At 49.6% G+C, this 27,795-nt stretch overlaps 1 protein-coding gene and 1 long non-coding RNA gene across 5 annotated transcripts in view; one reads left to right on the forward strand and one right to left on the reverse strand.

Annotated features, from left to right (window-relative positions):
- CTIF (cap binding complex dependent translation initiation factor) overlaps nucleotides 1-27,795 on the reverse strand; it is a 208,803-nt gene that overhangs the window by 36,582 nt on the left and 144,426 nt on the right. For all 4 annotated transcript variants that reach the window (XM_032882550.1, XM_032882549.1, XM_032882548.1 and 1 more), the window contains one exon: nucleotides 204-359. In XM_032882550.1, the coding sequence (XP_032738441.1) occupies nucleotides 204-359 (156 nt within the window). The remainder of the gene's footprint in view (nucleotides 1-203; nucleotides 360-27,795) is intronic.
- On the forward strand, nucleotides 266-26,326 carry LOC116882241. Its single transcript, XR_004385594.1, has 3 exons — nucleotides 266-361; nucleotides 22,290-22,299; nucleotides 26,313-26,326. It is a non-coding gene; the product is annotated as an uncharacterized LOC116882241 (long non-coding RNA).

The raw sequence follows: 27,795 nt of genomic DNA on the forward strand, positions 1-27,795 counted from the left end.
TTCCTTCTCCATAAACTCAATCAATTAAAACCTGGCTTTAGCCGACAGAAGCATGGGAAGTCACACTCCTGTTCACCGAAGGATGGATCCCGCCAGGTGGTACGAGCCTCGAAGCTTTCCCGGCCCTTTGGAGTTTTGCTAACAGGCATTCTAGGGTGGTGTGCCCTGGCACGGCAGCAGGCACAGCCAGGCGGGTCTCTTACCTCCCTGAGGCAGGTGTAGATGGGGCAGACGAGCACGCGGAAGGGCTCGCCCGTGCTGCTGCGCATGGTGCCGAACACCTCACACAGGAAGGTGATGAAGCCGAGCCAGCGCTCCACGTCCTGCTGCTGAAGCTCTTCCCGGACGGTGAAGTCCTTCTGTGGAGGCACAAGAGACCAAGTCAGCCTTGCTGGGGTCAGCCTGCTTCGTCGCTGTGGCGCCTGCCATCTAAGGGCCGGCTTCAGACAACTGGTAAACTCCAGGCTTTAAGGAAGGTGGGATGGGTGACCCTTGGCTGGTGTGTGAGGGTGGGGCACTCACTTGTGGGTAGCAGGGGCCACCGTGACTTTTGGCCACAGCACCTCTTCTTCAGTTCCTAGATTGGGGGGGTCCCTCAGCTTTGCCGCACTGGCCCTCATGCTGAGGTGGGGGAGTGAGATGAAGGGCCGATGACACCTTTCCCAGAGTTATCACCTCTTCCATTCAACTCCGTGTGCCTAAACCACCTCCCTTTGCCAATCCCCAGTGCATGCCCTCTGCATGAGGGAGGGAACCAGAGCATTGCCCTGCACGTCAGCGATCAGTGACTGAGGCCCACAGTGGCTTGAGCACTGGGCTAGAGACAGCTAAGGCCCCTGTCTGCTAGGGGCATCGAAACTTTCATTCATCCTCTTTAACAGCACTATTGTCCCATTGTGTGCCAGGCACTGTATTAAGGACTAGGAAATGACACGTTCACTGATAACTGTGATACAAGAGAAGGTAACAAAGCCACTGTGGGGTCCAGGTGAAAGGACTTTGGGACCTCAGAGGCAGACATTGTCACTATGAATGGGAAATCAAGGCCACGGAAGAGCTGGATGCTGACCCAGGAATGTGGGGCATTTCAGGTGGAGAGAACAACGATGTGGGGAGGGTAACGTGGATGTTTGGGAAATAGGGAGGTAGAATGCAGTCTGGGTCCTACACAGGTGGTGTAGATGGGAAAAAAAACGGAGGCAGGGCTGAGAAAGAGGGTAGGGGCTAGAGTATGGATAATTGAATCCAGCCAAGGAACTGCATTCTGGGATGGTTGGCAGAGAAGGTTCTGGATGGGTCATGAAAGGCCACGGTCACATCTATGCTCCAAACAAGGGTAATATGGCATGGATGCAGAGGCAAGAAGGCAGCCCCCACCAAAGTGCAGGCTGAATGGAACTACACTCTCTGGAGTTCGAGAGAGAAGAAACTGTGGTAGTTTAGATTATATTCAGAAACACATTTCTTCTACCTCTACTCTTCGGGTTTGGCCATATAACTTGCTTTGGCCAACAGATTGCAGCAGAAGTGACGGGGGCGGGGGCGCCTGATCTGAGGCCTTAAGAGGCCTTATGTAGCCATGCTTACTCTCCTGTGTTTCTCCCATTGGCATGAGAGACCATCTGTGGGCCGGTCTGATGGTCCCAAAGGGAAGACGAGAGACATGTGAAGCAGGGCCCCACCCTAGTCTAGATGAGATCAGGTGGCCCCTAGCCAGCCCGCACACACATAATGTAACTATAACACAACACCGCATGCCACGAGGATTTCTGGGGTTGTCCGTTGAGCCGCACTAGCTGCCCGATACAGGATGGGCACAAGAGACATTGCCAAGATAAAGAGTCGCCATGTGATGGATTTCAGGGTTGATGGAAAAGGAAGACTCAAAGATGACAACAAGATTCTGGGTCTGGGTGACTGTGCCACCAAGAGGAATAGGACACGGGATGGAACAGGATGTAGAACATGCCACATGCCATCCCCACCATCCAGTACCTCTCCTAACCATGTATTTTGGCTGAGTACTCTCCTGGATGCCTGAATCTTGGAATCTCCAGAGAAGGAAGATCTTCTTGGAAGACTTACTTAATGTCTGTCCCTTATGTAGTGGAAGGGGTATCTGGAAACCTCAAAGGTCAGATGGGGCCTCAGCCTCCTTGGCTGGCCAATTTGGGGCTGGAAGAGAAGATCTCCAAGAGATGTCCCTCCAGTTCCTGCTTTTGGTGAGTCTGGGTTATGGCTTATACATGTCAGAGTTTCACCAGTTTAAAGTGTGTGTGTAGAAAAGGAGAGCGGCGGCAGCCCACTCCTTACGCACCAGACACTGAACCAAGGACCTGAACTGTAACGTCTCATGTAATCGTCGCAGTGATCCCATGAGGCAGGTCCTACTATTATCCCATTTTAGAGATGACGAATCTGGGGTTAGAGAAGTTACCCAACTTGCCCATGGCTACGTGGTAATGGTAGAGCTGGGATTTGAACCCAGACCTGCCTACTCTGGAAACCAAGCTTCTTCCCCACTTCTTTTCTCATGGAAACATAGTACCTCAGAGCCTAAGCTCTTACTCACTTTGTGTCTGAATTTTCCACTAAGCCATTTGTTCGTACTACCCCTGGAAGTCCACTCAAGCTCACAGATCTCACAGGCCCCACACCGACCCTTGGGCCTCCTGCCTCTCCACTCACTTCCCACTGAAATGTCTCCCGTGTACAACTGTAGTGTGCCAGTGCCCGGAGCGCTCCCACCCTGGAGTCTGAGAGAGGCCAGTGCCCCTAGAAGAGTCCCCTGGTTTTAGCCAGGAACTCCAAAAGTAGTGGGGTCTCCTTCCTAGTATAGAGCCTGGAGCAGGGATCCCACAGGGCCTGCCCTGTCATTCTCTAGGTACCTGAGAATGAGTTAATGACCTTACCCACCACCCTAAGGCCTACAAAGGGTCCTGGACTGCTGGCCTTGAAGTCATGAGTCTTTAGGTAGTTCCATCATCATCAGCCTGTGTTTATCCCACTATATCCTTACATGGTCAGAGCAGAGGCAGGCATTAGCATTCTCATTGTAGAATGGGGGAAACTGAAGCACAAACTGGTTAAAAGACTGGACCAAGGTCACTTAGGACTAGAATCTGAGTAAGAACCCAAGCTCTACCATTGCTCTCGAATCTGGGTTAAAGGTTCTCGCCTCTGGGTGACACTGGAGTCACCCAGAGGAACTTCGAAGCTATAGAGGCTTAGACTCCGCTGCACAGAGGCTTGTGTAGCTGGCCACGGGCTGGCGGGGTGGGGGGAGGCTGGACACTGGTCATGTGTGAAAGCCGTCCAGGTGATTCCAGTGTGCGGCCATGGCTGAGAACCACACCTCCAGGCTTTTATAGGTGTCGACTTGGGAGTTCAAATGGGGCCCCTCACCAGGGCCTGATTTGTCCTTTTCCCATCTCCTATAAAAATACCCAAGCAGGCACATGTAGAAGCAGAAAGCCCCACAACAACGCCGAGAAGGAAGATAACAGTTCACCAGCAGCCTCCTCCCCAGACTGGGGAGGTAACACCAAGAACACAAGTGCTATCACCAAGAAGCTCTAGTTCCCCAGAGCAGCTTGGCCTCCCACCCAGAATACCAAAGGTTAGGGGTAGATAGAGTAGTAGGTAGCTTGACCTTCAGCCTCTTCCCATGGGCCCCTGGCTGGTAGGCAGTCTGGGATTACTTGCAAACCTCGTCCTGTGCACCCAGACAGCTCCTAGCAGCACTGCTCTTGCTCTGGTCCCTGCAGATCTGGGGGCCAAAAGGGACCTTGTGCGCTCAGAGGTGTGTTGCTCTCAGGCAAAGCCCTCTCGGGCAGGGAAAGGCTTGGGGCAGTGCATATCAGAAACCAGAGTTTTAAAAAAATAATCGCATCTGGTCAAAGAACTACAGCTTGACTCAATTTCCTCTTGATAATCAGTGGTGTCAAGAGAGGACTCTGTTTGGGGCTAGCAACATGCACTAGAAAACCAAACACCTGCTAAATGTTGGAAATCAAACTTGGGTCGTGCACACGAAACCCCCCACGGAGAGGGAGACTCTATGGTGCCACAGGATGACATTGAGAAGTCCAACGTCGACCCATACAGCTAACCCCCAAACCAAACCGAGCCTTCATCATTCCAGGGTAAGGGATGAGAAAAGCAATACGCCATCTATGGGAAAATCCTGCACAACAGAGTAGGGGGCTGCTAGCTACCCCGAAGACAGAATGGAAATGCATAGCTTTGAAAATGATAACAATATACCAAGAAGAAATAAAATTAAAAACTCCAGCATAAAATGTGTGGGCTTTTAGGTCCATAAGAACAACAGCATGGATTCTGTGACACGTGGAGAAGCATTCGAAAGAAGGGACGCTCAACTCGCTAAAAGCCCCCCCACTGAGAAGAAGTGTAAGAGGCCTTTCAGGGATAACCGGTGGGAACGAGAGGTACACAGCGACACGAGAGCATGAGCCAGAGGCAGTGAAGGACAGAATGTGCGCTGCAGAAAAAGTCCCACATAAGACAGCCAGAAAGTTGAAGACAAGGATAAACAGATGAAAAAGAAGAGGAAGAGGAGAAGACTGAGTGGACGGGCGTCTGACCTGTGAATTATAGAGGCTTTCAAAAGGATCCCAGAACACAGGGACTAAAGAGAGCAGAGGGAAACACTTTGAGTTGAAAACCAAAAGCCAAAGAAGAACACATTCTTCAGGCAGAAAGGGCTCACAGCCTCCCGGAACCCCATCATGGATACTTAGCAGGAGAATTTTCTTTTTGAATTTCAAGAAAAAGAAAAATTCTAAAAACAGCTTTGAAGGGGGCGGGAAACCCCTAGGTTTCTTACAAAGGAACAAAAATATGGTTGGCCTTGTATTTCTGTATTTGATGTTAAAATTCAGAGACACTGAGACAACATCTTCCCTTGTCTGTGGGGGAAAGAACACACACAGCTGTGAGTGAAAGCAGGAGAAACGCATCTTACATAATAAGCAAAGGTTTTTCAAAGTCCTACCTACTTGCTTATCTTAAAAAAAGTCAAACTGTCATAGCCGCCATGGAAAACAGTATGGCAGTCTTTTAAAAAATTAAAAATAGGGGCACCTGGGTGACTCAGTGGGTTAAAGCCTCTTCCTTCGGCTCAGGTCATGATCCCAGGGTCCTGGGATTGAGCCCCTCATCGGGCTCTCTGCTCAGCGGGGAGCCTGCTTCCCTTCTTCTCTCTCTGCCTGACTCTCTGCCTACTTGTGATCTCTGTCTGTCAAATAAATAAATAAAATCTTTAAAAAGAAATTAAAAATAGAAGTACCCTATGATCCAACAATTCCACTTCTGGTTATATCCCTCAAAGAACTAAAAGCAGGGTCTTGAAGAGCTATTTGTATATGTGTGTTCATAGCAACACTAGTCATAAGAGCCCAGAGGGGAAAGCAACCCAAATGTCCCACCAATAGATGAACAAAATGTGGTAAGTGTATGCGATGGGATATTATTCAGTCTTAAAAAGGAAGGAAACTCTGACATATGTTACAACACAGGTAAACCATGAGGACATTATGCTAATTGAAAGATACTAGCCACAGAAGAACGCATACCATATGATTCTACCTACACAAGCATCTAGAGAAGTCAAAATCACAGAAACGAAAGTAGGATGGTGGTTGTCGGTGGCCAGGGAGAGAGGGGACTGGAGGATTGTCTAATGGGCTAGAGTTTCAGTTGCATAAGATGAAAAAGTTTTGGAGGTTGGGTGTATACAATGTGACTATATTTAACATGACTGAACTATACACATATAACCAGCTGAAATGGTAAATCTTACTTAGGTGGTGATTTCTTTGCCCACAATGAAAAATAATTCAAAATTTAAAAACTTTCTTAAATGCATGCCTAGCCAACTAAATTTAGACTCAGTTTGAGGAAATCATGGTATAGAAGGACCAGAAGTGAAAATGGAAACCAGGTAGACTTACAGACTTAACAAAATAAGTAATTATAGCTTTGGTTGTAAGACAGACTCAAAAGCCGAAAATAGCCCTTGAAAGAGAAGTTATTAAATCTTTAAGTGTTATTTGAATAATAATTTTATAGTAGTAGTGATTTAATAATCTAAGATTAACTCATTGAGGACTGATATGTACTAGTGGGAGAGGAACAGAAGATGGTAAAGCATACACATTTCATAATTAAGACCAGAAGGATTCAGAAGTTATTGCTTCTTTCTTAAGTATGGTAATCATAGAAGTTAAAGTATACCTTTAAAAGTATTAAAAGTAAACACTAGTAACCATTAGCAGAACTGAAAACAGGATATATAAAATAAATGGATGGGTAAAAATAATTGTGGGCAAAAAAATTAAAGCGCTAGTAAAATCAAAGTAGTTTTCAAGATAACAACCATTAAATAAGATAAAAAGGTTACATACAAATAAAATTACATTCATAATAGATAAAAAAAGATTATATGCTGTGTAGCATAGACTCAAAATACATAAAACAAAAGCTATTGAAACATAAGGAGAAAACAGGAAGAAGAGCTTCTGGAAATGAAACTGCTAGTATTTGATGGCTGACTAACAAAATTTAACTACTTAGCTGATTTAAGTAATGTAATTAATAAGACTAAATTGAAACTGACCTCATGTAAGCTGTGATTCACACTAAATTTCAAAGCACAGAAATCTCTAGGTTACATACTTGGGCCAAGAATTAAGAACAATTAAAAAGTAGCCAACTACTTGGATGTTTCAAAATAGTCTCCCAAAGGGGGTGACTGGGGGTGCTCAGTGGTTTAAGTGTCTAACTCTTGATTTCAGCTCAGTTCATGATCTCAGTGTCTTGGATCGAGCCCCATGTTGGGCTCTATGCTGGGTGCGGAACCTGCTTAAGATTCTCTCTCTCCCTCTGCCCCCTCCCACCTAAAAGGAAAAAAAGTCTCCCAAAGACAGGTGGAATTAAGATATAATCAAATATATGATAATAGATTAGGAAATACAGAATTTTAAGAACTTGTGGGATGTGGTCAAAGCTATAACGAGAGGTAAATTTATAGCCTTAACTATTTTGGGTATTACAAAGGGAAGCAAATATATGATCTAAACCTATGCTGGCCAATACTGTAGCCACTAGCCACACAGAACTACTGCGTGCTTGAAATGTGCCTATACAAACTGAGATATTCTCTAAGTGTAAAAGAGATAGGAGTTTTTGAAAGCTTAGTATGAAAGAATGTAAAATATCTCCTATTTTAAAAATATCAATTACATGCTGAAATTTTGGATATACTGGGTAAAATAATATATTATTAAATTTGAAATGATATATGCCGGGGTGCCAGGGTGGCTCAGTCAGTTAAGCATCTGACTCCTGATTTTGGCTCAGGTCATGATCTTAGGGTACTGGGACTGAGCCTTGTGTCAGGCTCCACGCTCACTGGGGCATTGGCTTGAAATTCTCACCCTCTCCCCCTGCCCCCTCCCACTCATGCTCCTCTCTCTCTCAAATAAATAAATCAATCTTAAAAAAAAAATTACGTATGTGGATCCCATACTTCTACTGACTACTGTTAATCTATACATTTGACTAAAAAATTTAGAAAGCCACCAGTAACTAAGGAAGTATATGAAAGGATGTAATACAGATAAAGCCAGAAACTAATTAATTAGAAAACAGAGAAAAGAAATTTTGCAAAATCAAGAAATGGAAATAAAATGAGAAATACGATCAAAATATTAAAAAGAGACATAGTAGAAAAAAAAAGTACAATAAAAGCTATTTACAACTCTATGCTGATGATTTTGGAAAAAAACGATAAAATAGGGAATGTTTTAAAAAATAAGTATCATCAAACTTTACTAAAAAAAATCAATAAAAGGCCAGAAAAAACTAAAAATCATAAAACAAAATGAAAAGTTCTGAATTAGGAGATCTCTAAACTTATGATTTTGATAGGTAAGTTGATTTAAATTTTCAAAAAATTATATGGCTGTTCTGCTATGTAGACTGATCTAGAACAGAAAAAAGATGAATTTTTCCCTGACAGGAAATTACAAACAAGAAAGTCTATGGGCTTGTCTTTCTAATCTGAGTAGATATGAAAGTTCTAAATGAAATGCTAGCAAATGGATCTATTATAACCAAGTAGATTTTATCCCAGAAAGGCAAGGATGATTTAGTATTATGAAATCTATGAACATAATATATTACATCAATAGGCCTGATTAGAAAATTGTAGCAACTTCCATGACCCTTGGAAGGAAGGAGATAAATGATTTGATATGATTACACAAATGAAAAACCCAAGAGAACTCTCTAATAAAGATTAGAATTAGCACGAGCATTTAGCCACTAATTAATTAATAAGTGTATTTAGATGCAAAATCAGTATACAAAAATCAACAGCTTTTTAAATGATAGGATTCAGCAGTGAGATATTTTAGTGCACCAAAACTCATTTATTAAAGCAATAAAAACACTTACCTAACATTATTTAGGAATGTGCAAAATTTCTATGAAGAAAATCGCTAAACCAAACTGTGAGATTTTGGACAAAGTCTTCAACGAATGAAGAAACACATAATATTCCTTAATGGGTAGACAGTATTATAAAGATGCTGATTCTCTTTGAAATAATTCACAGGTGTAACTCCAGTTTGTACTCCATAATCCAGGGGGAATTTTTAGAGGGAAAGGGGGAATGGAGGCTTGAAAAAAATAATCCTAAAAGTAATCTGAAAGAGTAATGAGGCAGTGGGAGGGGGAACCTGGGTAGCTCAGTTGGTCAGGTGTCTTGGAACTCTTGAGTTCTGCACAGGTCAAGACCTCAGGGTTGTGAGATTGAGCCCCACCTTGGGCTCTGTGCTGAGTGTGGTGCCTGCTGGATTCTCTTTCTCAACCTCTCCCACTGCCCCTTTCCCATCATATCTTTGAAAAACAAAAGAGTAATGGGGGAAATAGCTAAAATCAAAACTGTAAAGAGTTGTATTATATTTCATTTATCCTAAAGCTTTACTAATGAAAAGGGTGAGGAACTGACATCAGAGTGGACAGCTAGATCCCATAGCCTAGAAACACACTCAGCGTCCATAAGGACTCATCACATGGTCCCCAGAGGACCACAAATCAGCGGCAAAGGGAGCATTATTCACTGCAGGTACAGCTGTCTAAGTATTGGGGCGGGGGAGAAGGGGGGTAATAATTCAGAGTTTTCCTTCACACTGAGCCCTAAAATGAATGCCAGATGGAATAAAGAGGTAAATGTTAAAGAAAACAAGAAGATGAACCATAAGAATTTGATAGAGAATCACATTTCTGGATGGAGGGGGGGCTTTCTACATCCACACAAAAAAGAAATGCATCAAAATACTGCAAACACATTTAGGAGGCAATTAACATTCTGGGAGGAATGTCCACAATGAATGTGACAAAGGGTAAGAGCTTTAACCTATAAATAGCTTGATCAGATTTGTAATAAAAATACTAAATCCCTCATGGACAGATGGGGAGAGGCCATTAAAAGACAATTCATATATCAAAACATAAATTGCTGATAAATGAATGAAAACAAATTAATTAAATCTCTGTAGCATTCGAATGAATGAAAATACTATTTTCTTCCTACTTACTATCTTAATTTATTAAAAACCTGTAATTGTCAATCCTGGGGAGGATGGAGGGAAACAGACACTCTCATATATGCGCAGTGCAAATTTGTTATATTTTTATAAAAAAATCTTAAAATAAGTCTTCGAAGTGTTCTTATTGTCTGATCTAGTAATTACATTTTGGGATAATTACCATAAGGCAATAGTTAAATGTAACAGGAAAAATAAGCTTAACACACACAATTCAACAACGTAAGTATCCCACAATAGGGGAATGATTAGGTCAATGATAATCCTTGCACCCATTAAAAATTATATGTTTTTGAGAAGTTTATAACAGCTGGGGAAAATGGCTCTATGACACTAAGTGAGGAAAGTGAAAACAAAATTGCGTTGTACTCTGCAATCTCATCCAAGATTAGAATGATTAGATCAGAATTAGAATCTCATCTAAAAATCACCCCACGATTTCTTTTTTTAAAGGAAAAAGATGAGAAACATCCAAGGTATGAACTGTCCTTGTTTCTCAGTAAATGTGAAAGTCTACTTTGTATGGATTTATGAATCACCTTTATTTTTTTACATTTTGTTATCTTCTGAATGTCTCTGTTTTTCTGTGAACATGTTTTATAATCAGAAAAGCAGTTACTTGGGAAGAAATTGGTGGTTTGTTGACCCTTTTCCTTGATTTTTTTTTTTTTTTTTTTTTTTTTATGAGGACAGAGGAGTTCCCGGAGTGATCTACAGGTTAGCATTGACTTTCACTGGAAGTGTGAGGAAATGGGTTGTGAACAGGCCCAGCTCTGAGGCCACCACAAACTAGCTGTGTGTCTCCTCTGGGCACACAGGCTGTAGGCTGCAAGCTTTTCCTCTGGAACAACGAGCTCCTTTCTGCCAGCCGAAACCAGCCGTCCCCTGGGTCTCTGCTCTACCTTCAACATCAGCCTCTTGCATCCAGAACCAGCAAGGGGCCTCGGATTGGTGGCAACCATTTCAAAGTTGGGTATTTGGCTCTGGGTTCTCATCTGACCGGCAGGCTCCCTCCCTGCAACCCCTAGTGCTTTTCCCCCAACTTGAAGGCTACCATTTAAGCCCTGTTTCCTGCCTAAAACTATTTATTGACGTACTGCTATTTCCTGCACCGACCACATCAATAAACCCTGAAAGCCATTCAGTGGCTCAGGTTTCTCAAGGCATGCTGGGAAATTCTTCCCCCGCTCTGGATAACCACATGAACTCTGGCATGATAGAGTCCTGTGGTCAAGCCAAAAACAGCTGCGCCCAGGCATAGGGGGAAAACACCCCACCCCCCGCCCCCAGCCAGCCACTTCGGGGAGATGCTGCTCCCAGCAAACCAGCGGAGGGAGGGGTTAAGGCACAAGGATCACACTGTATTCTGACACTTTCCAGAGTCGATGGACGGCCCCTCTGATCCCTGCAACCTCACCATCGTTTCCTTCTCCTTCTTTGAAAACAAATGACCCAGGGAAATTTGCCCGTCCACACTCTATATCCCCAGCGACTCTGGTTTGTTTCTGGGCGGAGAGGTGGCTGCGGCTGCCATCTCCCCAGCGGGGAGGAGAAAGTGCACTTTTATTTACTTCTGGCAGGAAGTTTCTTTTTCCTGGAGAAGTTGGGATGAGATGTGGGAGGGACAGGGGCTGAGGAGCTGGTGACAGCCCAGCAGCAGTGAGTAGGTCTTGGTCCTCCTCTGTGTCCCTTGGTTGGAGGGCTGAACAGGAGGATTTGATGGAATTCTTTATATTGGAAAGACAAAAATCATTTTCAAATAGGAGGTGCTCTATTTTTCTTTGGCTCAAACTTTCACTTCCTTCAGGTTTCCGCTTCAGTGTCAGCTCCTCCGGGAGGCCTCCCCCAACTACGTCTCTAAAGTAACAGCCCTCCCAGGGACAGAGGCAGGGGAATTCCCAAACCTAGAGCTGGTCTGGAGGGGAACCTAAAGACTTGCTAGATCAATCTTCCCTGGCCTGAGACAGAGAATCCTGGGCGTGCCATTTTCTGTCCTTTCCTGGGACCTTCAGGTTCCACGAGACCCCTCTGAATCCCTATGAAAAGGGATTTGGGGAAGTTAAGCCACCTCGAGTTAGTTTCTGTGATTAGGACCAAAAGAACTGATCGGTGTGACAACAAGCCCATCTTCTGTGATTGAATAACGAACAGATCCCTGAGCTCCAGGCAGGAGGATGAAATGGGGCTGGGAGCCAGGGATCAGGACACACGGCTGGGCAGAGTTGGTAAGGAGAGAGGGCTGAGGCTGGGTGGGCTTGCTTTCATCACAGTCCTGGGTCAGGAGAGGAGGAGAAGGGAGGAGGGGCCATCTGGTAGGCATCTGTGTCTTGGGTAGTCCTTCTTGGGCAGCTTCCACACCCTGCCCTTAGCACACCTACTCGGGGCAGCATCGTGGAAGGACCACCCATGGAAGGAACATGACTACGTCAGAGAGACCTTCTTAGCTTCAAGGAGTGGCATATGCAATGTATCTGGTGCACACTAGGATTTTAACAAGTGGCAGAGAGACCTCTTGGTCATTGCAACCTGAGTCATTCTGTCCACCAAAGCTGGCCCCAGACCTGGCCACTGGCCTCTGCCCCCATCCTTCTGGCAGGCTGTGGGTGCAGCCCCTGCTAAGAGGTGTGCTCACCCAGCTGCACCCACAGCTGGGTATCATGGCCACAGCGTGGCCACAGCTGCTAGTCTTGGCTCAGTCTTGTTAGGCATGGAGGTCTGGCCCTGGGGATTCCGCAAAACCTCGACTCCGGAACAGCGACAATCTGACCTCGGGCTCCCGCCGCAGTCTGCTACGGCTTCCCATCTCATCCGGAGGGAGAAGGCACCCCAGAGACTGGTATGAGCCTGGGGCTGCAGCCTCCACCCCACGACTGATTGCTTGCCTTGATTTCTGATGTCTGCTGGGCCCTGTACGGCTCCTTGCCTTTGGACATGTCCTTTCCCACTCCTGGCTGGACTTTTCCCTGAGTAGCCCTGACTTCCCTGAAGCATGGACCAGAGATCCACCCATGTGATACCAAAGCCATCTCCAACTAGCACATGGCCTGAATTGCCTTACAGGAGGGGTGGGGGGGGTGTCCAAGAACATAGCTGATTCCCGGGGGCACAAACAACGATGCCAGAGTTGGCCCTCCCCACTCTTGCCTCTGCCTGTCTCGGTTTTGTGCATATAGACCACTGTCTCTCCTGCCAGAGTCTCCCTTTGTAATGGCAAAAGCCAAAGATGGGGGTCAGTAGCCCCCAATCTCTATCATAATGGCTTGTGAGCCAAAGGAAGACAGACCTCCCTCTCTCCTTGTGTCTAAACCACAAATCTCAGGGACAGATTCTGATTGGCTCTGCTTGTCACGTGACCATCCCTCAGACCAATCACGTGGATGTGAAGGTGGGGTTTCCTGATTTGACAGACCCAAGTGGCCAGTTCTGTGGCTGGGTGGGTGGGGTGCTGTGACCGACCCTAGACAGAACAGGTGCCCGCTGAAAACACAGACCGGGGTCTGGGACCATCGCTGTGGCTTTCACACATGCCTGAAACACTCTTGGGCATCGTGCCAAATTCTCTGCATGTTGGTGGTGACTACCACCCTCTGGGTTCTGCCTGAAAGCATGAAGAGAGAGTAACATTATTGGGTGAGTTTGAATCTGCTCTAATCAGTAGAGATGAAAATCATGCCCCAAATCCCAGCTCTTCAACTATTAATAATAATAATTAAAAAAAATCTCTGCAGACATTGTCTGTTACTGATGGTTCACGGCACTGTGGCTGAGAGTGCCTCCTTTCTGGCACTTGGCTCCAGGTGAAAGGAACAAGCTGCGGCTGGGAACAGCCATCAGCCACTTGCAGCTGAATCTAGAACATTCTGGAGACATTTTCCAAGGTTCTCAGGGTGTAAGCACCCAGAATATTTCTGGCTTTGCAAAATCAGGTCAGGTTGGCTCAGCTCGGCTGATCTGTATGAGGGGGGGGCGGGAAGCAGCAGCACTGGGGTGCAGTGGGGAGAAGCCGAGAAGTTGGGCTGATTCAGTGGGAATTCTGTCTCACACTTCTGCAGGCGTGAAGCCTCATTATCAGGCGAGGGGGAGCCAGCACCTGCTGTGGCTGTGGCCTTGAAAAGCCCTCAGAAGAGGCTGAAAGTTTTCCTTTCAGCCTGAGCAGGCAGAGAAGGCTGCTGTTGGACAGATAGGAACCCCAGTGGATGGGCTGGAATGCCTCTGAATGGGGTGGCATAGGATTCATTTAGCCTCAGGAGGACACCCGCAGGTACTTGCCAGGTACAGGTGAGTTGGAACCTCACTGGAGTCGGAGCCTCACTGGAGTCTCCTGGGGCAGCCCTCAGTAACCAGACACTCAGTAGACTGTGTGGGAGGTCCCCTGGTTGCCAGGCTGACTTTGGGGTAATAGGACCACCCGACATTTACGCGTCACTTTTCTTTTCAAAGAACTTCCTACAAATGTTCCTGCCTCTTCCTCCCACAGCGTCTCATACTTCTAAGGCTGGTAGGGCTGGGACCCAGGTCTCTGATTTGGCTTCTGGGGCTCCTTCTTCCCCAAAGGCGTCCTGTTCACCAAGGCTCGCCTGTAGACAGGACAGACGCCTGCCTCTGCCCTGCCTTTCCCTGCAGCTCCCTCCAGACAAGAGGGCCTACCTGTCACTCTGCAGTGCCCAGATTCCCCTCTGCCTGGCTGCCATCCTGCCCAGAGATTGGCCGTGGGCTCTAAAGCATGTCATCACCGGGGTCTGGCCTGGCCCAGGTAGGTCTTACCCATGATGCAGGGCTCTCTGTGGGGAAGGAGGGGGCGTGCTGAGCTCCAGGAGTAGGTTGACTGGAAAAGAAAGGGGCAACCAGTCTGGTTTGGGCAGGTCACCGTGCAATTATCGGGCCTGTCTGCACCTCTGTTTCCTTATCTGTAAAATGGAAAGAGACTATGAGACTGGTACAAGGTCAGCAGGGTGACGGAGTGACAAACAGGTGTGAAAGCCCAAGGAGTCACTGAGAGCCCTCCCTAACTAGGAAAGGGTTATGGTGACCATGTTCTACAATTTTAGGAACAAGGCACACAGGGGACAAGTGCCCTGCCAGAGGTTTCCATGTGAGGAAAGTGGGATTGGGGGAGAGGGGCACAGAACATAGGTCTTCCAGGTTTGGAGGTTCCTAGGGTCTGCTCGCAGAGTTTCTGCCTGGACCGGGTTCTCCCTCGAAAGTTGGGTACCCTCTCACAGCCAGAACTGCTGTCTGGGATCCCATTGCTCGGGGCTGGGCCCACAGGCCACACTCTGGATGCCGGCTGGAACTGAGGACGTGAAATCTTACTTTCAATGAGCAGCCCCATCGCTTCTGAAGCCGTCTCAAAGGCTGGCGATAAAAATAGATGATTACGCAGGCGTTATTTAACTATTTATAGAATTTGAGAAAACCCCTTGAAATGCTCACAAAAAGATTTGGCCTATAATGGGGATTCCAGAATGACTCAGCCTGAAGCCCAAATCCACCCTCGACTTTGAACTTTGCCATAGACGGAGTCTTCAAAAGTCACATTAACATTTATGGGGCATTATCCCTCAGGGAAGCTGGGATGGGGGTGCACACATCTTTTATCAAGCTGTATCCTGAAGTGTTTATTGGACAATAGTTAGGCAACAACTAGGGTGGGCTTCATGCAGGGGAACTGGGATGGAGGAGGACACAAGGTCCAGAAGGCCAAAATTTACATCCATGGATCCTGGCTCCTGGCCCTGTTATAAAGACCACATGGAGGTATGAATGTGGAAGTGACTGTCGTGCCTGCTCTTTTCCACAAAGATGTGGATGGAAGCTGTTTGCCTCAGGCTCTGTCTGAACGCGCCCTCAATTACAACACGCCTTTCCACGTGGACTGGATGTCTGCTCTGTGCCCGGCAAAGCAGGGCTTGGGGTATCCCTGAAGGAAGCACACAGGCCCTTCTAGATGAGCCACGAGCTCTGGGCTGCAGACCAGATGGGGCCCTTATGCTGTTCCAAGGAGGCTTTGGCCACCTGTGGGGGTGGATGCCTGGCGGCTGGGGGGTGGGCAGACTTGGAGAGCCTCAGTCCCTGGCCCAGACCCTCTACTGAATCTGTTTCACATGGTTGAGGACAGGCCTGAAGTCTAGTTTGGAAAAAATAACACTGTTGCTAAAAATGTCTGAAAAACACTGGTGTGTCAAAGGTACACACAAGGGGCTCAAAAACCAGAGATGCTTGGGTGATTGGATTCCCACCTAGCTCTTGGACCTGGGCAAGCCCCAAGACTCCTCGTGGCCTCATATCCCCATGTGGGAAAAGGGGAGAGGGCTAGACAGCATGCGAGTGAAAAATTCCTGGCCCAAGTAGATACTTGGTAGAAGCTTCTCCTCTTTCTGCTTCCTTGGCCTTCCCAAGTTGGGCCCCAAGAACGTCCATGCCAGGTGTGATGGGATAGCCCATCTGACCTCCCGCTCCTTGGCCTGCGTATGGTGGGAGTTGGAATCAGGTGTGGGCGATGGCTTCTGCGCAGAGGGAGAACAGTGTGTGGTATTGACATAAGGTTACTGAGCCAGAGGAGGGTCAGGGGTGGGGAGCACTCGACTGGGAGCAGACATCCTGGCTAGCACGAGTCTCATGAAAGGTTTTACTTCCTTGGCTATCCTGAAAGCCTCTTGGTGTCTTCCTCCTCTTTTCTGCCTCCTTCACATATCTGGCAGAGAGTAGAGCTGGGTATAAAATAGCAGTTTGGAGACTCTTGATGACTTAATTTGAGAGGAAGCCTTCAGGATATTTCTGCTGAAGGCTGTGTTAACTGTGAAATACTGGTAGAGTTGGGGAAGAAAAATCCTTTTTGTCTCCACACATACTTTTCTCTCCAGGACTGGGGACACTCGGACCCTTGAAAAGCTGGCTTCAGTTGTTGGCCATCTTGTCTTCTCCTCCCAGAAGCCTCCTGCCTTCTCTAAGTAGAACCTCTAGTCCAGTCCCTGCCCCTTCGCTGTATCGTTGACTCTTCTTCATAGCACACAACACAATTTGGAGACAGACACTTGCTGGTTCATGTGCCCGGTGACCGCCTCTCCCAAATGGGCCACAAACATCACTAGGGCAGGGGAATTCTGTCTGCTTTATTCCCCAACAGACATCCAGAGACCGGCACATAGTAGGCTCTTGGAACATATTTGCAGAGTACCTGAACGAATGAATGGAGGTCTCTGAAGCAGCGAGGGCCAGGGAGGGGGTACTGTCGAGGCACGGTGGGAGGCCGTCTTCTGGCTGCTCTGCCAGTGCCTAGCTCCCCTGCTAGATCTGAGTGTGGCTTTGGTAAGAGGTCAGAGAGGGCATGAATATAAGATGATTCTAGAATGGGTTATAAAGGGAAGTTTCCTAGGGAAAAAGGTAGATGCTAAGATGGGAAGCTCCTTCTGTCCTTATTCAGGTGTCTGCTCATATGAAGGTGGATGGAAGCAAGGGATGATTCCTTATCAAAATGGGGTCCAACAGGAGCCAAGAGAGAAGAGGGAGCTCTGGAACTGGAAAAGGGTGTGCTATCTTTCCTAAGAAATCATCCAACAGAAAGCCCAGAAGACCTGCCGCTCTGGGGCTATGTGACCTTGGGCAAGTTATTCGCCTACCTGGGTTTGGTTACCCACAAAATGGGGCTGATTATACTTGTCCCATGAGGCCCGTGCATGGTGGTGAAGACTGAATGAGGGAAGAAATGGATAGAAAATCACTGGGAGAACAGAAAGTACTCTACAAAACAGGGTGGTTGGCCTTGATGGATAGGGCCCACACCTTGCTCCCCAGCACCTCAGCATCCAGGTGGGTCCTGGCCTTGCACAAGGTAGGGGGCTCAGCAGACACATGCTGAACTGACCCACGTGTCCTAAGCTTGCCAGTTGGCACCCGTCACTTCCCCACCCATGGTCTTATTGGCCAGGGGCTTCCTGTCAAGCTACACACTGGGTGGTGGGAGGAGGCTCCGTCTGCTAGAGCAGGCTTGCCTAATCTTGGTATTCTAGACATTTTGGGCTGGATTATTCCTTTCTGTGGGGCGCTGTCCTGTGCTTGGTAGGCCTCTACCCACTCAATGCCAGTCAAAGCTCCCCACCCTCACCCTGAGTTGTGAAAATAAAAAAATCTCCAGACATTTTCAAATATATGCTGGGGGAAAAATCACTCCCTTTGCCCCCAATGGGGGCCACTGCTTCAGGGGAATCCCTGCCCACTCCTGTACCCCATGGGGCAACCTTTTAGGACACAGCAAGACTCAGAGGCACTGGGATGACACCGGGGAACAAGAGGGACTCTACCAAGCCTATGAGGGTGGACTCCCCAAACCGTCTTTAGAAACCTCCTGGGGACGGCCCTGTCACACACCCGTGTGCCAAATAGCCCTCTCGCTGGACTCAGCCTGGAGTTCCTGCTGGCTAGCGCGCACCCAGCATCAGTGTCCACAACCTCCCCCCTCCCCTGGGTCCAGGGGCCGTCTTCCCTCTTGTGGATGACAGAGACAGAATTATGATTTTAAAGAAAGTGTGAGCCCTCATGGGCGATGGCCCTTCAAAGCCCACTGGGGTACAGCTAAAGCTTGGGTTGGAACTGACAGCTCCGTGCTTCGGCTGGGATGTCGGCACTGTGAGCAAATTACCTTTCATCAGCCTGGCTGTATTTTTAAACGCGAACAGCTTAGCACGCTTAGCACTGCTTATTTGGGGGGGCCTCGGACAGCAGATAGCGCAACCTCATTCAGCAGATGACACTGAGAGAATGCCTCCCACGCCAGTGTCCCCAGATAAAAATAACGCCAGCTCGCTCACAGGTCTGTGGGAAGAAAGGGCAGGAAGCCGGAGGTACCAATCGTGTCTGGCACCTCCCCACCCCCCTGCCGGCCCCTGGTGGCACCGGCTCTGCTGCAGATGGAGGAAGTGTTCCCCGGGTGACAAGTGATGTTCTTAGTAAGAGGAACCGAAAGACCGGGAGTGGTCTCCCTTCCCGTGCCGCCAGCTCTGCCCACCACGGAAGGCTCCGCTTCCCCGGCCAGCATCCAAGGGGAGTCCAGAGAGCACTCTGCGAGCTGGGGCAGGTCTCTTGCCCTCACTGAGCCCCATCTGGAGAACAGCGTCCTATGATGAACCCTCCTGCCTCTCACAGACACTATGAGGTCTACATGACCCATTCCTGCTCCTTGGGGGAGAGGCTGGCTGTAGGCCTAGAAGCATGGGCCTCAGTGGAATTATCCCAGAGACTCCCTCTGCCCTAGACCACCCCACCCGCCATCGTGGATTAGCATCACACCTTTAGGGTAAGGCATTGTTTCTCCAGAAACTTCCCAGTCAAACCACAGGTAACACCTCAACTACAAATTACATTGGCACAGTTCCACTGATCAGAAACTTCCCCTTTATAAGAAAAACCGGACTTGGCAAAAGTGGTTGGTTGGTTGTTTTTTTTTTTTTTTAAGTAGGCTCCATGCCCAGGGTGGAACCCAATGCAGGGCCTGAACTCAAGACCCGAGATCGAGGCCTGAGCTGAAACCAAGAATCAGAAGCTCAACTGACTGAGCCCCCCAGACGCCCCAGGGATAGGTGGGGTTTAAAGAGACGAAAACCAGGGATAGTTTAGATACTTCTCATGGGGTAGCACTATGGGAAATCATTTATAGGGTGACTGATCACAGGAGGCCTGGGAGTCCATGAGGGACTTTGACAAGGATACTGGCCGGGGACCTGGGCAGGGAAGGCTGTTGGTGCAGTCTGCTGACATGGACTGGACCTCTGGGCTGGGCACCTGACTCCAGGTGTCAGAGAAGAAGCCCAAGCAGTGTGAAGGGCGGCCCTAAGGACACTGCAGGTCTCTGTCTCCTGCAGGGAGATGGGGGAACCCATTCCCACTTCAAAAGTCCCTCACACCAGCAACCTAAGAGAATGAATGGTAAGAGTGTGCTTACAAACACGCCAGAAGCCACAAATACGTGAAAGCGGCAAGCCTGTTCCAAGTCCTTCTCCCTGAGTCAGCCTTGGGGGGCTGCGGGCGCGGGTGTTCAAGTGTGGGGGGCAGGCATGTGGGGGCATCTAGTGAAGTTGAGATGGCCTCTTCCTTTTTACAATGCCCACATTGATGAGCTGCTTTCTGCTCGAACCACCTTCAGCTACTCCCCTTTCCTGTGTAGAGACCCCAAAAACTTAAAAAAAAAAGCAAAAAAACCCAGAATATGGGACATGTTTGCCATATTAAAATTGGTCTCTCAGGGAGGGGGTGTTCCCACCTCTACCCTAAGTACACAGTTCCACTGACTGCAGGTGCCCAAAAGATGGCGCCTGGCAAAGCACGGTGGGTGGCAAGCAGCTCGGCCTTCCCGAGACATGGATGGCAAGGACTCCATCTTTCCGGGGAGGAAAATCTTATTTTCTGTAAACATCATACTCTTTCATGAAGAGATAGGGTTTCTCTCGAGGGTCTGAAATTCTTCCCCACACAGAATTCTGAATCATTAAGCGAGTACAAAATAAGGGCGTTATACATGCTGAACCCCATGTTGGGGACTCAGAGGAAAGAGGTCTGGTCCCATCTTCCCAGTGAATAAGGTCCTGGGGAAAGTAGGACCCACGTATCTGAAAGAGTCCAGAGATTAGAGGGACCTCTTTACACGTCATTTTAAGAAACTTAAATACATAAAGCTAAGATGCTACGCCCCCTCCCCCAACAAGCACCTTTGTTAGACGGAAGAATGCACGGCAGGCTTTCTTGAACTTGGGGACCCCTTTAAAACACTCCTGGCCAGATAAGAAGGTGATGCACAGGCCCATTTCTTGACACTGCCAGTTACCATAACCCCAGGAAGCTGCCTCTATGGGAACTGATGGCCTTGGAGAAGTGGGGAGAGGTTGGGTGGAGACGCTAAGACCCACCAACAGGTCACAGGGGATGCTCGAGGGACATGGGGGTGCTCAGGGCAGCGGTTACCCTGGCTGTGAGGACTACATCCCTGCTCAGATGGGCCTCCCCCAAGGCAGGGAACTAAGTCACGGCTGGACACACCATCTTTCAAAGAGAAGGTCCTCTTCACAGATGAGGATCAAAATACCTCGCCAGGGTAACGCTCCTTGCTTCCAAAACCTGGGTAGTTCCTGACGTGAAAGGAACACCAGATAAAGCCAACACAGGAAGCGAAGACAAAACTGACCACTTGTGATTTCTGTGCCTTGTCATGGAGCCCCCAGAGAACCCCAGCCCGCTAACTTGGAGTCTACCACACTCTCCATCCACACGCCATCCATCCATCCATCCATCCATCTGTGGGCACCATCCCTCCCTCCCTTCCGCCCTCCTCCCCTCCCAGATGTTCCTGGGCTTCCTCTATCACACAGGGACTCCGTTGCAGCATACACGAGGGGCCCGAGAGAAGCAATGTCCTGAGCCACACTCTGGGATTTGCTGAACAATCAGGAAAACCCACAGAGTTCGGCAAACTCCGAGTCTGACAGGCATCTCCAGAGGGCATCTGCTCCCATCCCACCTGCTTTCAATCATCCCAGGTGGTTTGTAAAGCTGTCCTATTTTTAAAGCTATTCTGGGAGGAATGTCCCCAAACTTCCCTCTGCTTCCAAGCTTTCTCTCTGCTCACCACCCCACGCAGTTGGCTACTGAAAAGGTCAACCCCCTCGCTCAGCTGGAGCGCCCACCTCTGGGACCACCAGCCAAAGACTCCCCGCTTTTGGCCTAAGGCCCTCCTCCAACTTGTGGGGGTGCTATAGGGGGAGCCTGGGTTTGCTGGGGGAGCTATGCTGAGGGACTTAGCTGGTGAGTCTCAGGCAGCCCACAGACTTGGCTCGCCCGCTCACCCCATCTTTCCATCATTGCTGGGCTGGAATGGCAGCTGACTCCTTCCCTGACTTGACTTCAGACTGTTCGAGAGCCTCACACTCGCTTTCAGCTTTGGGCCTCGCTGGGAAGAATGAGTCTGTTGAAGGAGCAGCAAAAGATGCAAGCGATATTGCGTGTGTATCTCTAGGAGGAAGGGGTGGGGCACAGGAACTGAGCTGGGGTACGTGCTTAGCACACCCCTGCTGAAAGCCATCCTTGGGGTAGTCAGCAGGCCCAAAGGATCCCTAGGTGGTGTAGGCGACATCTCTCCGTCTGGTGATGGGGATGGCATTTTCCATAGAGCAGGAGGGAAGGTCGCAGGGGTAGAGTGGGAGCTGCAACTCAGGTGTTCTCAATTCCTGGGGTCCCACTGCTGGTATTGTGTGAGCATGGGTACCTGGGAGACCCTCCAGGGCTTCTTATTTGCGAGGCTGGGCTAAGCAGCACGGTCCCTGTGTTCTGGGCACCGGCTGTCTGGGCATCCGGCCGTCCCCACAAGCCCTTCCCTATATTCCTGGAGAAGTGACTGGAAGTGACTGGACCCGATGGCGCTCTCCTCAAATAAACCTGGGGTGGGCTGACATTGTGAACTGCATTATTCCATGTTGGGTGTTTCTGCTGTGACCTCTGGGAGGAAATTTTAGGGGAAAGAAGATAAATGAAGAGGAACTTCAGCCATGCTAATTATTACAATGAAAAGGGGGCGGGGGCGAGGCGGGCAGCCTGCTAGAGTATGTGGCCACGCACCGGGCCGTCTTCCTCCAAGGGATTCTGTTTACTCGGAGATCGTCATGGAGGCAGGAAACATTTTGTCAGAAATACCCAGCACAAAATATAGTGGGCGCTAAATACTTAATAGCATTGGCACCACCTACAGAAGCCAGAGTTGCAAAGGGCTGTGGGGAAAAGGTCTGAGTTATATAAAGCCACACGGAGCAAAGATAGCCCTAGGATCCCATCCCAGCCTCTCCGTCAATTTTCCAGAAGCTGAAATGTAAGCTTCACCAAGGAATGAAATGATAAAATGACACATTTTCCCATGAAATGTCAAGAGGTTTAGCAGTGATGGGGCTGCAGCCAGGTTTCCGGCCCCCGGTTCCCTACTGCAGAGGACTCCTCACTTACGAGCAGCACGAGCTGCTTCCTGGGCGCCCTGCCCCCGAGCCAGCCTGGGAGAGGAGCCGGAAGGTGGGCGGGTGCGTGTGCAGGGGCTGTGGACTGTCCCCTCTACTCTGCCTGTGATGACACGCAGGTGGCCGGAGCACCCGTCCCTGGCCACCCACGTGTGACTCTGGACAAACGCAAACCCAGGTTCCGCTCTAAAGGGAGGGGCCTTTTTTCTCATCTACCCTCATTCCCTTGAGATGTCATTCAGTCTGGTGGTTTTAAGTGCCACCTCATGGCTCGTACTACCCTCCCCACTTATTCCTGCCATCGTCTTTCTGTCTCAGGGAGTAGGAGACCCTCTTCCAGTTGTCCAGGCTCCAAGCCTCGAACATTCTCCTTTGCCCCTGTAGCCCATCCTTCAGCCAATCCCGTTAGCTCTTCCTTCAGTGGATCCCGACTCTGCTCTGTCTCTCTACCCTCATCAATTCCCTAACACCCTACACTTAGACTCTCCTTGAAGCCTTCAGGCTGGTCTCCCTGAGTCTACCCCACCCCTTCTGACTACTCTCAACTCAGCAGCCCAGATGATCCTGCTAAAACCTAAGTCAGATCTCGTCTTCCCTGCTCAAAACCTTCTGGGACTTCCCATCCTGCTCAGAGTTGACATGCATCTTCATGACAGCCCACAGATCTCCGTACAAGGCAGGCCCTGCCATAGCTCTGACTTGCTGTCCTCTGACTTGCTGTCCACCCCTGGCCTCCTTGTTGTGCCTCCATGGGGAAGGTGCCTTCCCACCTCAGGGCCTTTGCACTGCTGTTTCCCTGTGCTACATGGTTCACTCCTTCACATCTGTCCAAAGGTCATCTTGGTATGCCCTTTTTCTAATAGCTCTATTTAAAACTGCACCCCCAACGTACCCTGCTTCATCTTTCTCCACAGTCTTTTTTTTTTTTTTTAAAGATTTTATTTATTTATTTGACAGAGATCACAAGTAGGCAGAGAGACAGGCAGAGAGAGAGGAAGGGAAGCAGGCTCCTGGCCAAGCAGAGAGCCCAATGCGGGGCTCAATCCCAGGACCCTGGGATCATGACCCAAGCCGAAGGCAGAGGCTTTAACCCACTGAGCCACCCAGGCACCCCTCTCCACAGTCTTGTCATAATTGTCGACTGATCTATTGTCTTGATGTTCCCTATCCCCTTCCTCACTAGAACGTAAGTTCCATGACAGGAAGCATTTAGTCTGTTTCATTCACTGCTGAATCCCATCAGAGCCCAGGGCACCCAACACACAACAGACCCTTAACAAACGTTTGTTGAATGTTGAATGGATGAAGTCTTCTAAATTTTTGTTAGAGAGACAAGCAAAGGACACCAGCTAGCAACAGCCAAGTGCCCACTAAAGGCACAGGCAGACCACACAGCAACTTGGGTGACTGGAGAAGTTTCCAGCGAGAGGGGATTCCAGGAAATCAGGGAAAATGGGTGGGATGCAAATAGAATCATCTGGACCCAGGGAAGCCCCTCAGGAGAGAGGCTCCAAAGAAGAGAAAGGTACAATAGAAAAGCCACAGGTCAGTCAGCACTGGGCTGCGGGGACGCCGGGGGGTTGATGCTTGTCCTTGAGTGAGCTGGACGCTTCACACAAAGATGAGGAGCCCCCCGGGACTGGACCAGGCATGGGGCGGGTTTCCACCCAGCATCGTGGGGCAGGGGGTGGGGTGGGGTAGGCCGGGAGCCTGACTTGGCGACATGTCCACTCTCCTCTCCTCTCTTGATCTTTAGGGCCCCTGCCAGCCTGTCTAGAACCTGCCATTCATCTATGGAAGGAAGAACATGAAAACAGAACAAAATGGAAAATGAAAACCATGAACACAGTTTGAAAGAGCTCTGGGCTGAGGAGACCTAGACCCTGCTCTGCCTCTATCTTACTGGAGGGCCCTGGGGCAAATCCCGGACTCTCCTGCCTCGGTTTCCCCACCAGTCCAGAGTATGGCTCTCACAGTTGTCGGGCCAACAAGGCAGACCTGTGGAGTTACCCGTGGACAGATGTCCGTGCTCCTGCCTGGCTTGAGTCATTGTGCAGGGTTCATACAGAATTCCCCTTCCTCCCCTAGGTCTGCTCATGGCCTCAAAGACAGAGTCGTGACATTCCTAGGAGGTCGTTTCCGTGACATTCCTAGGAGGTCGTTTCCAGGAGCCAAGGCTCTCCTGGGCGGATGGCGTGTGTGGGCAGACAGGTGTGGGGCCGAAGAGGCTCAGAGATTGGGGGAAGCTGGCTGGAGGTGAACCCAAGGCCTTCCGCAAGGAGAAGGTATATTTGGGAACACCAGGAAGTGAGCCAGTTCACAGAAGCCACAAAGGAGGACGTGTTCCCCCACACAGACTGCGATGTGCCTCTCTGATTTCCAGGCTGGCGACTGGAGGTGGCCTTGGCTCCAGTCGGGCGGGGTCTGAAGTAGGAACTTCAGAGCGGGAGTTGGCCGCATTCCTCTGAAATCCCCGGCCTCTGAGAACGAGAGCTGCCAGTCACGTCCTCCCCTCACACGTCTCTCCTCCGTGAGAGACCTGGCCCCCGGCCCCTGGCGGCCAAGGCGGCCCCTCCAGCTCCCGGCACTTTCTCAGTCTTTCAGGAAACAGCTCCAGCCCTGGTGGATGCGTATCCGGGGGCCAAGCGGGGGGGTGGCTGAGCTGGGCCTGGGCCAAAGGGCTCTGCGGGGTGTCCTGCTGAACTTGGCAGCCTACCCCTGGGTGACTCAAGCCTGCTGGGCGTCCCCTACCCACGATGCCGGCCTCGAACTCAGGGCTCCAGAAGCAGCCTTCTCCAACGGCCCCAAGGACACCTTTGCAATTCCTTGTCCTCTGATCTTCCTTCACACTCCTGTTTGCTTCAAACTTCCTCTACCTTGAACCTTTGGCCCAGTGACCCCGGGGCAACTTACTTCCCCAGTCTGGCTGTGGGAAAAGGCGGGGCTGGACTCATGGGCTCTGGCACTTCGTCCTTTGGGAAGGGTGACAACCCTTCAAGTCTCATCTCTTCTGCAGGACCCTGAGAACCTTGAGGCAGAACTGTCCCCCCCGTTCCATCTCTGTTCCCACCCCAGCATCTAGTAGACAGCCCTGGGCACTGAGGGTGGTTCATATAGGAGAACTACATCTGGTTCTGCTTTCTCATGGCCTGGTCTGCTGCCAAACCATTGATGACATTCTCGCCCTCTGAATCTTCCGGGCGTAATTAGTGTCCCAGGCACGTGGCCCTCACTAGATATGGCCACGCGTATATAGGTCTTTTCCACACTAGCTTAGGAGCTCCAGATCAATTGGTGGAATGTACCTGATTAGGAGAGTGCCATGTTTAATCCTTATAATAGCCCCATGGCAGTGGCACTGTGATTATCCCCATTTTAAAGAGAACCTGGGCCACAGAGAGGTTGCAAGTACCCTGCTCAAGGTCATGAACGGGCACCTGGCAAAGCTGACAGCAGAAGCGCTGGGATCAGGCTCTCACATCCAAGCACTCTGAACCATGGCCCCGCATGCCTGGGGGTCTCTCACTACGTTTCATCTTCCCAGCAAAGCCTCAAGCAAAAACCAGCCCTTGATTTACACTTCCGACTTTTTCTTTCCTTCTTTCTTTCTGTCTTTTTTTAAAGATTTTTTTTTTTATTTGACAGAGAGAGGGAGATCACAAGTAGGCAGAGAAGCAGGCAGAGAGAGAAGGGGAAGCAGGCTCCCTGCTGAGCAGAGAGCCCTGATGTGGGGCTCAATCCCAGGACCCTGGGATCATGACCTGAGCGGAAAGCCAGAGGCTTAACTCACTGAGCCATGCAGGCGTCCCCTGGCTTTTTCTTTTTAAAGACCCCTTTGAATAGTCTAGATCCTTTGTGATTCCAGATACACTTCAAAAGCAGATTGCCAGTTTCCACCAAAAAGACAGCTGGGATTTTGATTGGGATGGTGTTGAATCTGGAGACCAATTTGGGAAGAACGGACATTTTAGTATTGAGCCTCCTGATCCAGGAGCATGGGACATCCCTGATTGGACTTGACCGCAGCTCCCCAGAGCTTCACAGAGGACCCGAGCCAGGGCATCAGGGCACAGAGGATGGCTCAGATCAAATCACAAACTCCTCTCATGGTTTTCCCAAGCAGAGTCCAGTCATCACTGTATCATGAGCATGGACAGAGGGCCAGCACTATCCTAAGCCCCACATATGCATAATCTCTTTTACTCTCCCAGGAACCCCATGGGCTATTATTATCATCCCCACTTTACTGGTAAGGAAACTGAGGCAGAAACACCTCCAAGACCACATGACTACCGCACAAGAGTTGGAATTTGAACCCAGGCTTGTTGGATTCCCTCCTCTGTGCCATTGCCCGCCATGTCACAGGAAAAGTAAAACTCAGCTACTCTATCCTCAGACCCAAAGGAAACCCAGGATCTGGGGCTTCTCAGTGGTTCAGTGCTCCCTGCTAAGGAGGGGGCTGCCGAAGCCATGGAGGGAAGGTGCGGAATGAGCGCGCTAAGGACGACGGTCTGCAGCCTGGGGACAACCGCTGTGGGTACAGTGGGACGCCATGTCTGCTGCCTCTGCCCAGGGTCCTGAAGGCATCTCGACGTGCAGACCTCAGCCTTCCTCAGGCTGGGTCCGCTCCAGGCCTGCCTCTCCAGGGAGATGACGAGTCCATGCCCACCTGTACAGCAGTATGAGCGTTTTCTTGTAGTTCTCCTAAAGCGACCTGTCCAAGGGGGGGACCCTTGGGTTTCACAGGTCTGGAATTTATCGTGTTGGTGACGAAGTCTGTGTTCTGTCCCTCCTGTAGGCACATCTCTGCCTCTCCTAGACTTAGGGATCTGGTCTGCAAAGGCTGCTCCCCTGACCTCCTCAGTTTCACGCGTTCTTCCTGGCAGCACAGCCCGTGGCGGGCGGGTGTGCAGGGAGCCGAGGGGATGCTCCAGGTGTGGTCTTGGGATGCTCAGGGAAAAGGGGGGAATAGGTCTCAGAACTCCTGGTGAGCCCTGAGGGGGCCCTAAGATGCTCAGGCCCTTTATTTACAGGGGAGGCTAGGGAGGAGAGTGGTCTCACCCAGAATCCTCCTCAGAGTAGGAGGCAGAGACAGACCTAGAACTCAGGATCCTGAGCCCTGGAGCAAGCGCTGGTGTCTGCGTGCCCCTCAGCAGGGGGCATAACCACACATT

The sequence above is a fragment of the Lontra canadensis genome, unplaced genomic scaffold, assembly GCF_010015895.1.
Source record: "Lontra canadensis isolate GAN:19392208 unplaced genomic scaffold, GSC_riverotter_1.0 scaffold82, whole genome shotgun sequence".
Classification (NCBI taxonomy): domain Eukaryota; kingdom Metazoa; phylum Chordata; class Mammalia; order Carnivora; family Mustelidae; genus Lontra; species Lontra canadensis.